The sequence below is a fragment of the Meriones unguiculatus genome, chromosome 7 (genome assembly GCF_030254825.1).
Source record: "Meriones unguiculatus strain TT.TT164.6M chromosome 7, Bangor_MerUng_6.1, whole genome shotgun sequence".
In the NCBI taxonomy this organism is placed as follows: Eukaryota; Metazoa; Chordata; class Mammalia; order Rodentia; family Muridae; genus Meriones; species Meriones unguiculatus.
The window spans coordinates 108,191,152-108,206,318 of NC_083355.1; the positions used below are offsets into that span (position 1 = coordinate 108,191,152).

At 39.3% G+C, this 15,167-nt stretch overlaps 1 protein-coding gene across 1 annotated transcript in view; it reads right to left on the bottom strand.

Moving 5' to 3' along the window:
* The window catches only part of Btbd7 (BTB domain containing 7), a 90,360-nt gene that overhangs the window by 28,354 nt on the left and 46,839 nt on the right, over positions 1-15,167 (bottom strand). The window contains exons 4-5 of the mRNA XM_021658662.2: positions 2,830-3,038; positions 1,018-1,093 (exon numbers count right to left, since the gene is read on the bottom strand). Coding sequence (XP_021514337.2) covers positions 1,018-1,093; positions 2,830-3,038 — 285 coding nt within the window. The remainder of the gene's footprint in view (positions 1-1,017; positions 1,094-2,829; positions 3,039-15,167) is intronic.

Below are 15,167 nucleotides of genomic sequence, written 5' to 3' on the forward strand. Positions count from 1 at the left end.
GGAATTCTGTTTCCAGGTGAACAAGATGGCTCACTGTGTAAAGGCTACTGAGCCTAACAACCAAGCCTAACAACCTGAGTCAATTTCTGGTAGAAGGACAGAACCTATTCTTGCAAGCTGTATTCTGAATTCCACACATGTACTATGGTAAATGTGTGCACACTTGTGCGTGTACATGTACACAAATACAATCAACAAATGTGGTAAAAATCAAAAGACAATGAATCCTGTATTTCTAAAACTAAAAGCCCCTATCACATATGGAACTATCCAGAAGTAACCTCAACTGGAGGTAATGTGATTAAAAACAAACTAAACCAAAAAAACCTTTTTTTTTTTTTTTTATGGTGCTAATGTCCCATATACTAGAGCCTCACATATACTAAATAAGTGCTATATCATTGAGCTACACCCTTAGTCCCTTGTATAACCCCCTCCCTCTTTTAGGCTTTTTGAGACAGGGTCTACATAGTGAGTTCTTTGCTCTGGCTGGCAAGGAACTCACTATGTAGACCAGGCTGGCCTCAGATTCATATAGATTTGCCTACCTCTACTTCCACAATGCTGGGATTTAAAGTTGTGTGACACCATGCCCAGCCTTTGTATCTTTCTTAGGTAAAGAAAAATGTATTCAACACAAATTCATCATTTTAACCATTTTAAAAAGTATGTTCACATTGTATATCCATCAACATTAATTCCAGAACATCTTCAACGTTTCATTCTCTGATATCTTAATCACTACATGGCATTTTTTATTCTAGCATTCTATGAATCACTTAACATACTATCACAAAATGTAATAAAAGCAATCTTTTATCACAGGAAAATAATTTTTTAATTGAAACATTAATTTGTCAACTTTCCCTTAACTCCATTAAAGTACTTTGCTCTTGGTAAAAACCTCTACTTCCTCCAGTCCACAGTGTGTCCAAGACTGATGCGAGGGCAGCAAGCTGCTGCGATCACTGAAACCTTATAGGTGCTGACTGGCACAAGCTTACGTTCTAAACTTACCTCTGTCTGCTATTCTCTTCATCAGCTGATGCTCACCCCACTTAATCAGATACTTAAGGATATCCTGTTCACTTGCCTATAATAAAAAAATATTTATTTTATTAAAATTAGAAAAATGTTTAGTTTCACTAATGACTTTTCCTAAGTCATCATGTACCTATAAACACAACACATTTATTTCTTTATATCAATGTGTGAATTTTAGAGTTAATTCCATCGTCTATCAACAGGGAAGTTCCAGATGGCGTTCTTTTATCCAATAATCTCAATATTTATTACAGCTAATGTTTTTATTACTACACCTTTTTTTCTTTACAGTGTATAATTCCTACTTTTAAATTTATTTTATCCTATTATAGAGATTCTATGCAGCTCATCGTTTTTGGAACAAGATGGAGATAAACATTATTTTCTCTAGTGATGAGAAAAACAAGAATGACAAATTTTTAGCTAGTCTTTTTTGGGACAAGACAGAGATAAACATTATCTTCTCTGGTGATGGGTAAAACAAGAATGACAAATTGTCCAGGCAGGCTACAATCTCTTATATTTTTGGTTGTGAGCCTAGCCTTTAAAGGCTGAGCCATCTCTCCAGCCCATAGGCTACAATCTCTACGAGGTTTTTGTGGATTGAGGAATGATCCTTGCAGGACAGTCAGTGAGATAGCAATATGCCTATCATCTTTTTGTATTTTATTTAAAGTCTTACAGCACACATAGGCTGCTCAAGATGCTTTATTTGTTATCAAGGAGTGCAAAGCTCAAGACAACCTAAGAGCACTGGCAAATTCTAATTCCATGACAGTGAGACAAAGTTAATGGAAAAAGATTCTCCTACAAATGAAGACCAAGTGTTTCAGCAAGCAAACCAATGTTGAAGGAGAAGCACAGTAGACAATGTTTTTTGTTGTTGTTTAATTTAGTATTTTTCTAACTATGGTGATACCATTTTATAGTTTATCTGGTACATATACAAACACAAATGGCTCAAAGGATTTATTGCTTCACAGCATTAAAAGCTGTTGTACAGTTTTTAGCATAAAATTAACCCAATGTAAAACAATTAAGGATTAAAACATTTACCTTACAGCATTTTTTGCAGTATTTAAAATCTGTTATTAAATTATAAACTAAATGGACATGTAAGCCAAAGACACAACAAATAACTGAAAATTATTCTGATTAAAAATAAACAGTTGAAAAGACAATTATGCTTTAGCAGAACACAGATACTCTGAACTTGTTTTTTGTTGTTTCAGACAGGTTTCACTGTGTCACGTTGGCTTTCCTGGAACTCACTCTGTAGACCAGGCTGGCCTTGAACCCAGAGATCCACCTGCCTATGCCTCCCAAGTGTTGGGATAAAAGGTGTGTGCCACCACGACCCAACACACTCTGAGTTTTTATGATGAGTTGAACAGATCAAAAATGAAATTTCACTCTTCCTTTGTGTTGCTTAACCTATGCTCTATAATCTAAGTATCTGATATTCTACCAAAAGAAATTATTACAGTAAATGAGTATCAGTGGAAAGCAAGACAATCACTTTCAGACTGAATTGCTGACCTGGCCTGTCCTGTCTGTAGTATAGCTAGTTAAGTCCTGGGCTTGTTCATGTTGGATCACGATAGCAGTGTACATGAAGGCCCAAAATGCCAGAAGGCTTTAAGTATACATATATAGATTAGGCATTTGTTAAGCAGAGTCTGTCTCTCCCTGCCCTGCCCTGCCCTATAAATTTAACAGTGTACACATGAATTTCTTTGCTTACACAGGAATGACAATGGACTTGAGAAATGTATAAATAATTACCTGTAGGTAGTCAGACTGGATAGCAGTAAGCAGATGGTCTTTGCTGAGTTCATAAAAAACATCCGAAGTCATGACCTGGGATAATTCCTCACAAAGGAAATGCAAAGCTTGCCTGTGCACCCACTTAGAGCCATATGGATGCGAGCTCCACTTGAGGATGGCAATTAAGGTATCTAATGAGATGCTCTCAGCAATGATATCCTCACAGCCTAAAAGAGAAAGCAAATACTCAAGGTTAATTGGAAATATTACTTATTGAACATCAATGTGTTGGATTACATAGAGTTAAAAAGTAGCAGCAGTAAAAACAAATCCAAGGAGCTAAAATCTCATGGAACTCATCAAGACTTTGTGAGATAGAACAACGACAAATAAAACTTCCATTGGAAATCTGATGCCCTACAAAGACAGATATCTACAGGAAAAGGCAGAGAATCCTAGCTACTGAAGAAAACATGTGTCTATGCACAAATCCAATAATCTGAGTAAGACAGTGCAATGGAACCACTGGATCAAGGGGAAGAAGAGTAGACTGAGAAGACAGATGTGGAAAAGGTATACATGACAGAAAAAGGACATGCATGACACTTGACTGACAGCACCAAGATCCAAGGAGATGATTTAAGCCCTCAGAAAACAGGTAAAACACATTTGATATTCTTTTGAGTTTACTTTTGGCAAATCAAAAAGTAAGAAAATCTGAGAATAGTTAATTATTCTCCTTAAAAAAAAATAAAGATACATTGCCAGGCATGGTGGCACACACCTTTAATTTCAGTACTTGGGTGGCCCAAACATAAGAATTTCTGTGAGTTTGAGGCCAGCTTGGTCTACATTGTGAGTTTCAGACCAGCCTGGGATGGGGGGGGGGGAAGGGGAGAAGAGGGGCAACCACAGACCCTGTCTCACCCTCTTTCCATTTATAAGTGACAAAAATTGCGAAAGGGGTATGACTAAAATTAGACAAAAAATCTTCACTGCTTAAAATAAGCAGTCCTGACAACATGAAAAACTTTTTTAAAAACTGAGGCACTTTCACATCACCGACAATAACAAAAAAAAAAAAATAAATAAATAAAAAAAAATAAGGCTACCCAGACTGTACTGTTCTTAGAGCTTTTACAAGATACAGATCAAAGATATTAATAAAGCCTAGAGACTTCCAGAGTTGAAAGTTCAAAGTGACAGAGAGCGAATCTCATCTCATACTCCAGTAATACAAGATCACTGATGGCCATATAACACCTACGTACCTCTTATTCTTTTTTTTTCTTTCCCCTGATACACTATCAGATGAGGGGATACGTCATAAATAACTGTCACATGATTTCTACAAAACATTTAACAAAATATTTCAGCAGGGCACTGTAGCACATGCCTATAACCCCAGCACTCAGGAAGCACAGGCAGGCGGATCTCTGTGAGTTAGAGGCCGGCCTGGGCTACAAAGAAAGTTCCAGGACAGCAAAGGCTATAGAGAGAAGAAACCAAACCAAATAAACAAAAACAAACAAACAAACAAAAAGAACCAAAACAAGAACAAACAAACAACCCTCAAACCAAAAACAACAACAAAACCCCAAATAAAATATTTCATGATTCTAGTACCACAAACAGGGATGCTGTCTTCAATGTATCTTTATAGCACCTTTTGCATATGATAGGCACTAAAATGTGTTGGATATACAAGTGAAATGCTTACAGATATGAGGTACAAAACAGAATAGAACTTAAAACAGCACCAACTAGAGTGAAGTAAAGGGAATAGGAGTGAGCCTGTGTTTGCCATGTGGATCACAACTTGGATGAAGACATGACAACTATGCTCAAAACCTCCAGATGATTGAATCTGAAAAGCACAGTTACCAAGACACTGCACAGTACAGTCACAGCTGGCTATAAAGATCAGTCAAAATCAAGTTAAATAAAGCTAGAAAAAATGATGAATTTCTACTCTTAGGATGATGAAACTCAGCTGCACAGTGGATGACAGGTGAAATATAGCTTAATAGAGAGCAGTATCTTGTAGCACTCTTTTTTAAACTCTATTTTATTTGGAGTTCCTTAAAGCCTCTCCCTTCCAACCCTCTATCCCTAGGTAAGTGAGATGGTTAGTGGGGAGAGGGGTTAGACCCCTTTACTTCTCCCAGCTGTTTAGGGTTCTTTTAGGGCTGTATCAATTCTCTGTCAACAGTAAAAGCAGCAAGCAGCTCCTCTGCCTCTCTCCTCCAAGCCACTGTACCACAAAGTGTCTCTCCAAACTGCTACTCGCCACATGCCACCACTGTATGCTACCCTTTTTCTTTCTGGGCTCTCATATTTTATATTCTCAGGGCCCTAGACCACACTCTTCTCCATGTCATATGAGGCAGGCCATTGCCAGCTGTCAAAGACCACACCCCACACAAGACATTTATCAGCTGTGGACCAACTACAACCCAAACTAAAATCCCAAACTTGGGATTAAAACAAAAACATATTCACAGAACATAACTGAGTTTTTAAAGAAACCAAAACTTCCATTACAGTATTTGAGTATTTTAACTGTCTGAGAAAGAAATGTGGCATGGTTGTTATAAAACTACAGCACTCCTGGGTTTCAGTTCTCAACAGAGCCTAATGGTGTATTGCTCTCTTGTGCTGCTCTGAACCCCATATTTTAGATGGGCACTAGATCAAACCACAGAATGCTAAGAGGTGGTAACAGAGCAGCAGAGTTTAACACTTGTCACAGCGTAAAAGCTCTCAGCAAACTCGTTATACAACTTACATAAGAGAAATCTGAACAGATATCTAAGACATGTCGGTACATGCCCAGGGGGTCTTTATCAAGGGGAAAAAAAGAACTGACTGCTATTGCTCTAAGGACAGACCCATCAACAGCTGGATGTTAAACCGGGGGGGTGGGGGGAGGCAGGCATCCTGGCTCAATTGAAAAAATTATTACAACTATAATTTCTCTCTTCTCTGTTTAGCAAGTTAGAAACAGAGTACAAAGAATGTTTACAATGAACAGAAACCAAGGTCAGGAGATATCTACGCTGCTCCGTTTTTAGAAAATAGTAACAGAGCAAACCTATAATTCATTCACTTAATCTAAACTTTAAATTCACATCCTTGAGGGAGAATTGCACTTCTAGAGGCTGTGTTCACTGATAGGTTCCTGTGCTCCATGGGTGGCTGTTAGGGTAATCCTTCTGTACACCGCACAAAGGTTATCTTTGTATATTCAATTGTTGATTGCCAAACCAACAGAGAGCCGAGTATTGTCCTCTTCGGTATTGCTGTTCTTATGGATCATCGCTGGCATCATACTTTGTAAACATTCTTCTTTCCTTACCTTTTGATTATCTGAATAAAGAGCTGATGGCAATAGCTAGGCTGGAGATAAGAGGTGGAACATCTGGGCTGAGAGAGGGTCTCTGAGAAAAGAATCAGGCAGGAGATATGCCAGTGTGACATGGAAAGGAACAGGTACCAGGACTGAATGAGACAGAGAGGTAACCGGCAGCCATGTGGTGGGTCGTGGATTAGAACAGTCAGGTTAATTAGCCGGGAGGTAGCCCAAGCTAAGGCCTAAGCTATAATAAAAATTAATAAATCTCTGTGTCTTTATTCTTCTACTGGCAGATCAAGAACTCCCTCTATAGGTGGCTCAACCCCAGCCCTGCCCCCCCTCCAAGGGGCTGCACTGACTGAACTTAGTTGCTTGTTTAAAAAATAAATAGACAAACAGACAGACAGATAGATAGATAAAGACACGAAACTGGAAGGGTGATTTATTGGGAGGGATATGGGAGGAGTTAGAGGGGAATAAATGAGGAGGGCATATATGATCATCTTTCATTGCATACATGTATAAAATTTCAAAGAAAAAAATCCTTCTAAGCACCACTAAATGACACAATGAGATCTGCTTGTTAGATGACATCTGAAGGCACAAACAGAGACTGAGGAAGGGTGCAAATCATGGAAAAGTTCTGAGAAGATTTCATGGTAAGCCAAGCTGAGGACAGATCTAAAGGGCAGTGGGGACTTCCTGTCAGGAAAGAGTTTAAATTTAGGGACTGGAGTAGAAGTCAGTTGAGAACCAATGGACAGGAAAGGCTATCACAGATGTGTCTGGGAATGAAGCAGGGGGGAAACAATTCTATTAAAGCAGGATGTTGGCAGAGGAAAAGACAAAGATGATATCATCACCTTAAACTTTTAAGGTTAAGGTTACAAATGCAATGCAAGAATTGTCCAAGTACACTGGCAGGTCTACAGTGTGTGAGATCAGCAGACAGCTCGTGTGGAGACCAAAGGACTCACTAGATACCTTCTGGCATTTCGCTGGCATGATAACAAAGACCTAGCAATGATAACTAAAGAGAAAGAGCTCAGACACCGGGTGTGGGTTACCCACTCGGTTCCTTCTCTAGACCTGCTGAACTGTTGGCAAAGAAGAAAACAACTCTAGAACAGGTGAGGGAAGAGCCGCACTGATTTTTGGTGTTTCAATTAGAGTAACCTTGAACTATTTCCCTCAGTCTCCAACCCAGTATTGCCCTAAGTTAGAAACATAGAGCTTGGAAGCAGACAGAAGTAGGGGTCAATGCTCTCTAAAAGTCACCACAGCAGGGTGCAAGGAAAGGTGGGTGAAACATGCCTGTGAGTATTGGCCTGCGCTTATTTCTGCGCTTATTTCTTCCCTGCTTAAAGAGCACCTCTCCCCCCTTGCAATTCTGTTGGCCATCACTGGCTCCATGGCCACCACTGAATGCATGGCAGGGGTTCCATGGATAGCTATTCTTCCCAAGTTTCTCTTTACAGCTGTACTTCAGCAGCTGTGAGCTTGGCTTCTCAGGTCCACAACCCATCCAGTCCTTGTTACTATTGCATTTAGTACTTTGCTTCCTCAACTTCCCTACAACAACGTACAGCTTAGTTTTGATAATAAAAAGGAGTCAGAGCTCCCAACCAGTTTTGGCAGCTGGACCCTGGCTAATTCTATCATCTTTCCTAAACCAAATCTTTTGTAGAGGCCATGTCACCAGACTGACTATGCTGAATTGAGTTTATCCAATCACACAAACTGATAAGCATCACAGAAACTGAATTTAGTAACCTTGTGCCTATTCACATCCTCTCTGCCTTCGATTACAGTCTTCCAGACCTTGCTCCAGCCATAACTTTGTACATTTTGCTCTCTGCTGTAGAAATAATGATATCCTGGAGTAGCCACCTCCAGAAATCTGAAAGTTGCCTATACATATGCAAACCACAACATCACTTTTCTAACAGGAATGGTGGTGCAAAAAATGGACCCTTTCTTCCCTGTGGACAACTCTGAATGGTTTTCCTTCCTTACCGTTCCTCAGAGGGCTCCAGCTGTATTGGGTCCAGTTGGCCAAAGCAGTGATCACCTTAGAACATGTAATTACAATGGCCCTATGTAATTACATTGGCTCTCTCATTCTACTTAACCTTTTGTAATCACACATTCCTACCGCCTGAAGGAACTTCCCAGAATAAACTATCTACAAGCAAGTCTTCATCCTAGGACCCACTTTACGAAGGAAACAGATCAGGACATAGTAAACACAAAAATTTAAGGGGCTCATGAGATGGTTCAGTAAAAATACTTGCCACAACAGCCCATTTCAGTTCAATTCCCAGAAGACACACAAAGGTAGAAGGAGAGAATTAATTCCACAGAAAAACTATTGTTGAGTTCAAGTTCAAAGCTAGCCTGGGCTACCATGTGACACCCTGTCTCATAACACCAATAAACAATTAGAATTTTGTTCATCACTTGGATTTTAGTCAAATGAATGAATCATTTGGCCCTGGATTCTAGGTTACCTTTCTAGACTTTCATTTTAAAAGATTTACTTGTTAAGATATGTGCCAAACTCTACACCAGACATAATGCCATCAACACTGTAGCTCTTAATCTCAATAGATTAGCACTTTTCTAGAAGAAATAGACACAGAAGTAAGTGATCTCAACTGTATGTGGCAATGCTATGTAAGGAGTATACAAAAGACCTTATGGTCCACAGTTGGGATTCTGAATTCTCAATGAGGAAGAGAGTGAGAATAGCAAGGAATGACTTTCCCATTTGAGGCAACATTGAAAGTACACCTTTTTTGGAGAACAGGAAGAAACTGTATTCCAGGAATAGAAAAGAATATGTGTGTGTGTGTGTGTGTGTGTGTGTGTGTGTATGGCTAGTTTTCAGAAGCACAAGAACACACACCTTCAAAAAATGGCTTGTTGAAAAAAAAAAAAGGCACTCAGGACACACCTAATTCTAGTTGCCCATAATCCACCAGTGTTATGGTGCTTTATATAGATTCAACCCATTCTCCTAATAAGAGATCAAATTTGCTTTACAAATCAAAAAAGTACTTACATGTTTCATCAAATTTCAATCCCCTCATAAGTACCAAAGCGTAAGAAATTGTCAGCGTTAAGCAGTTTTGACTTAAAAAAATCAAATGGTTAAACAATGCATTAGTTTTCTATTGCTTTATAACAAACTACCATAAATCACTGTGTTAAATCAGCACATATTTATCTTCTCATATGTCTGTGGGCTGTGGGTCTGGGCATAATGATCTGGATCTCTTGCCAGGACTTCATTAAACACGAAAGAAGGGTGTTAGCTGGGGCTTAATTATGTCAGAAAACTTAGTGGGAATCATCTGCCTCTAACCTCATTCAAGAATGCTGGAAGAATTTCTTGTGGCTGCATGTCTGTGGGCCCAACTTCTTGCTGGCTATTGGCTGAGGATCACACTCAATTCTTGCTACATGATTCTCTAGCCAGGTCATAGCAGCTTACTTCTTCAAATTTAGCAAAGGGAAGTGTGGAAATGTATGTTATTAAGATGGAGTCCTCAAAGAACGATATTCCATCATCTATGCCTAGGTCATATAGGTCACAACCACATTTAAGAAAGGATTAAATAAGTGCCAACACCAAAATATGGGGACTACTAAGTGCACCTACATAGTGCCAACTTGTCCTGCTAAGTTTCTGAGCAAACACACTGTCAGCCTGGATGAGCCTCATAATTTATTCTGCCCTTAGTACCTCCATTCCTTTGATCTACTTCAGCACTTTTTCTTCTCAAAATATATCTAAGTTAATAGATGAGTGTTTCTGGGGTTTTGGGGGGCGGTGTTTTTTGCCCCCCCTCCCCTGTGATAAAGTTTTTCTGTATAGCCCCGACTGTCCTAGAACTCAACTGTGTAGACCAGACCGGGCTGGCCTTGAGATCTTCCTGCCTCTGCCTCCTGAGTGCTGGTATTAAAAATGTGCACCACTACCACCTGGCTGTGTGTTTCTGGGTTTTAATTCTTGTACTTTTGTAGCTAACAGTCAGCATCTGGTTGCTTCTGTTGGGCAAAGAGACATAATATAAAAGCATAGGTTTTGTTTTGTTTGTTTCATTTCTAGGGACTGAACCCAGGGCCATATGCAGGAAGCTCTCTTAAAAAGTAACATGTTAGCTAGGTGCAGTAGCACATGCCTGTAATCCCAGTATTTGGGGAGGCAGAGGCAGGGAGATCTCTATGAGTTTAAGACCGGCCTGGTTTACAAAGTGAGTCCAGGACAGCCAAGGCAACACAGAGAAACCCTGTCTCAAAAAAACAAAACAAAAACAAACAGAGTAAGATATTCAGCTACATGAAAGTGCATCTGTTTTTGTTCCTCTTAGAAATCTTCCAAGTTTTCTTGCAATAGATGAACAACAAAAGCAAGTATTATCAGAGATCTAGCTTAAGTATCCCCAGTTGTCTTTTAGTGTATTTTAAAGAGTATCTCCTGAGACTCTGGGGATTTGCCTATGGGAAGGAATGTAACAGTGGCTGCCTCTATAGAACAGTGACTGGAGAACACAGATAAAAGTGCAGCGATGTGCAGTTTGGAATTTTGTTCCATGTGAATGTCTTTGCTACTGAAAATATTAACACCACTAGGATATGAAAACTGCCAGGAGTTTATTTGTTCCCTCACTGCTAAGCAAAATACATCACTGACCATGAAGCACAGGCAAATATTACTAAGGAAATGAGAATGTTTTTATCCTGAGAATGTTCTTCCCTTCTGACAGGAAGTAAACTTGTGTCAACCTGTGTGGAGGAAAAAGCAAAGGTGGTGTCTAAGTCACTGTTCTATTGGTATGAAGAGACACCATGGCCAACGCAATTCTTATAACAGAAAGCATTTAATTGTGGGTTTGCTTACAGTTTCAGAGTTCAGTCCATTTTTATCATGGTGGGAAGCATGGCAGGATGCAGGCAGACATGGTGCTGCAGAAGTAGCTAAGAGTTCTACATTCTGATCCATAGGCAGAGAGAGAGACGCTGGCCTTGGCATGAACTTTTGAAACCTCAAAACCTTCACCCAGTGACATACTTACTCCAGTAAGACCACATTTCCCAATCCTCTTACTCTTTTCAAATAGTGTCACACTCTGGTAACTAAACATTAAAATATATGAGCCAATGCGGCCATTCTTATTTAACCCACCACAATGGGAAAGCTGAAAACTTAAGGGAGCTTCATTTAGTAACATAGTAAAGGAATATGCTAAGCACATTGACTAAGAAGAAGACTTTTAAGCTCTAAGCTTCAAGCACACTCATAGGAACTCCCTATACTTCCATGAATACAGACTGATACCTCTTTATGTTTATTTTATAAACCACTATTCTCTAAAATGGCACTTAAAAGTATTTATTTTGAGACAGGGTCTTACTATACAAGATACTTATTTTACTATCCAGGCTGGCCTGGAACTTGCTATAGAAAAGACTGTCCTCAAACTCAGAGAGCCACCTGCTTTGCCTCCCCAAGTGCTAAGAATAAAGGTGTATCCCACCATACTTGGCCTAACAAGGCATTTTAAATGCTCACATTACCAAGTGAGAATAGAATAGAATTCATGGGGAAAGGCATTCTTGAGGACATCAGTTTTGTTTAATAGTTCTATGAGCAGCCACTTTCTGAAGAAAAAAAACATAGGACATACCAATAAGACTTGAACTGACAAAAGACCCATCTCCAACTGCCTTTAGCTATACATCTGAAATTTTGCCTGCTGATCTGAAAAATGTGCTTAATGCCATCTTGTGCATGAGCCTGCTCTTTAGGCTTAGATACTACACACCTAGTGCTTCCTACATTGAGTAATTTATGGTAAATATGAAATAAACAGTGGCTATTCTTATGTCAAACTTTCTTGTAAGTGTTCCTGCTCTGATATATTCTAATCCAAAACCAAGCACAAGATTAGTGAGGACTAAGAAGAAGGAAAAGGGAGTCTCACAAGAGCTAGTCAGAGATTTCTATAAAGAGAACAAAAGTAGTGATAACTTTTCTGTCACAGATTTATTAACACGTTAAAAACAAATCGACCACTCAGTATCTGAGAAGTGGACAGGCTTACATTCATGTATATAAAATTAAAAGATACCCATCTACCATGGGTGACAAAGTGATACCTGTACTTTGTTCACTTCTATCTCACACTGTCATTAGTATTTTCATTGTATTAGAAAAGGAAAAAAAATCTACAAATATTGAGACAGGGTTGGTTTTCCTGACCATGCATCCAGGTTTGATTCTCAGCATCCATTTGGTTCACAACCATCTTTAACTTCAGTTCCAGGGTACCCAATACTCTCTTCTGGTCTCCTTGGGCACTGCACACAGATGGGGCACAGACAAATGCTGGCAAACTATCCACATAAAATAAACCACCAGGTGCAGTGGCATATGCCTGTAACCAGAGCACTCAGGGAAGCAGAGGCAGATGGATCTCCGTAAGTTAGAAGGACAGCCTAGTCTAAAAAGTGAGTCCAGGACAGCCAAGGCTACACAGAGAAACTTTGTTTCAAAACACAAACAAACAAACAAATACGTAGAAGTGGCCGAGGACAATGCAAACTCCATATGATTCTATGAGATAAGACTAGCAATGGAACATATGGAGCCTGCAATGGCCATCTCCTGTAACCAGAAAAGACTTCCAAAGGAAGGACTGGGATACAAACCCAGCCACAAAACCTTGGACCTACAAAATCTCTTATCAACAAGATGTGCAGGGGTAAAGAGGGAACAGAAATCGAGGAACTGCCAACCAATGACTGGCCCAGTTTGAGACCCATGCCATGAGAGAGCACCCACTCTGACATTACTAATGATATTCTGCTGTACTCTGAGACAGGTGACTAGCATAACCATAATCTGAGAGGCTTCGCCTAGCAACTTGTGGAAATAGATGCAGAGACCACAGCCAAACATTAGGCGGAGCTTGTAGAATTCCAGTTCAAGGACACCACAAGAAAACATATCCCCAGTAGGGGCCCACAGAGAGTAAGCCACTCAACAGAGAGCATACATGCGACAGTCATAGGCCCTTTGCACATATGTAAAAGTTGTGCAACTTGGTCCATATGTAAAAGTTGTGCAACTTGGTCTTCATGTTGGGACTCCTAAAAGCTGGAGCAGGAGTGGTAACTGACTCTGTGGCCCACCTTTCAATTTCTGCCCCCTAACTGGGCTGCCTTGCCTAGACACAAAAGTAGATGTGCCTAGTCCTACTACAACATGGTGGGTTTGTGTGTATTCATCTGAGCATATGTGCAGAGGTCAGGGGATAGCTTGAAGGCATTATCTCCTTCTACCATGTAGGTCCCAGGGGTTGAACTCAGGTCACTGGGCTTGGCAGAAGGTGCCTTTACCTCCTGAGCCATCTCTCTGACCCTACTTACCTAGTTTTAAATTAATGTGAGTAGAGAATAATAAACTTGTTATTACACAGTTCAACTTAGGGCATTTTCTGAACCTATTATAGCAAGATATAAGATTAAATGACAATATATTTAGAAAATAAGATCCATATATTCCCCGGAATTCTAGCCAAACACAGGTTTTAAACATCAGCATTATTTTTTCATGCAAGCTTCATTAGGAAGAAACACTGACAGTGTAAGCCTAATTTTATTGACCAAATCAATAGAAAATGCTTATTTAATTATTATAGTTAAAGAGGAGTATGTTTGATAGCAGACTCCTTTGATAACAAAGATATTTAAGTCTGTAAATATATTTCTGTTTTTTTTTTTTTTGGTACTAGTTTTAGATGTGCAGATATTTTACCTTCAAACACTAATATGTAAAACAGCACACACAAATAAACACTAAGCATGAGTATATAAAAATGCTTTATAAACACATACATGCAAAGAATAGAGGACAATTTGGGGTAGTGGTTCTTAGGTCCTTCTACCTTGTTTTTGAGACAGGGTCTTTCACTGACCTGGAGCTTGGCTGGCTGGCTAATGAGACTCTGGGATCTGCGTGGTTCTCCCTCTCCAGTGCTGGGATTGCAAATGCATACCAGCTTTTTATGTGGATTCTGGAATCAAACTCAGGTTGTAATGCTTGCAACAACAATTTACCAACTGAGCTATCTCTTCAGCCCTTAAAATCTTAATATATCAAAGACATCTTCATGGAGACATTTAGTGAGACTAGAACCATGCCAATCTATACTAGAAAAATGTTTGAAGCCATTTTTCTGGCCAACTTATCATCACTGAATGTTTTAGCAGATCTATAAATACAGTTGGAGACATCTGCAAACAGTATTTTTGTTAGTGGTAGTTATCACTATGGAGAAAGACTACAAGTTCTTAAATATCTTTGGTATTACTTGTGTTATTTGAATCTAACCAATAGTGCATTTATTTTCTGTATTTTTAGAAAGTAACTTGAAAATTTATTAAAAATAAATAATATGGTCTGGAGAAATAGATGGCTCAGTGGTTAAGAGTATTGGCTATTCTTCTAGAGGTCTGGAGTTCAAATCCTAGCAACCATATGACTGATGGCTCACAACCATCTCTAATGGGATCTAATCCTTCCTTCTGGCATGCAAGTGTCCGTATAGACATAAAACTCATATATGCAAATAGATCTTTAAAAAATGTACTGACATAAAAATTTCTCAAGGTTTATTAGTATGTATGAGAAAGACAGCAGAGCTAGAGGTGTAGAGTGATGCTACTTCCAACACAGGGTAAGAACACATGTGAAACACGGACTTACGTAAAGATCTGCCAAGAAAGCCATGAAGCTGTCCATACAACATCTCTCCAGAGTAACTTAGTTTTAGTGTAACTTAATTTTGAAGCAATGTATTCTAGTCCTTTTTAACATCTGAAGTTGATGAGTACATTTGGTCAGAGTCACACTCTGGATGAGAGCAGACCTTGGTTTAAAGAAACTTTGCACCTTGATTCTTATTTTGAAAAGCTATCTATCGTACGATGC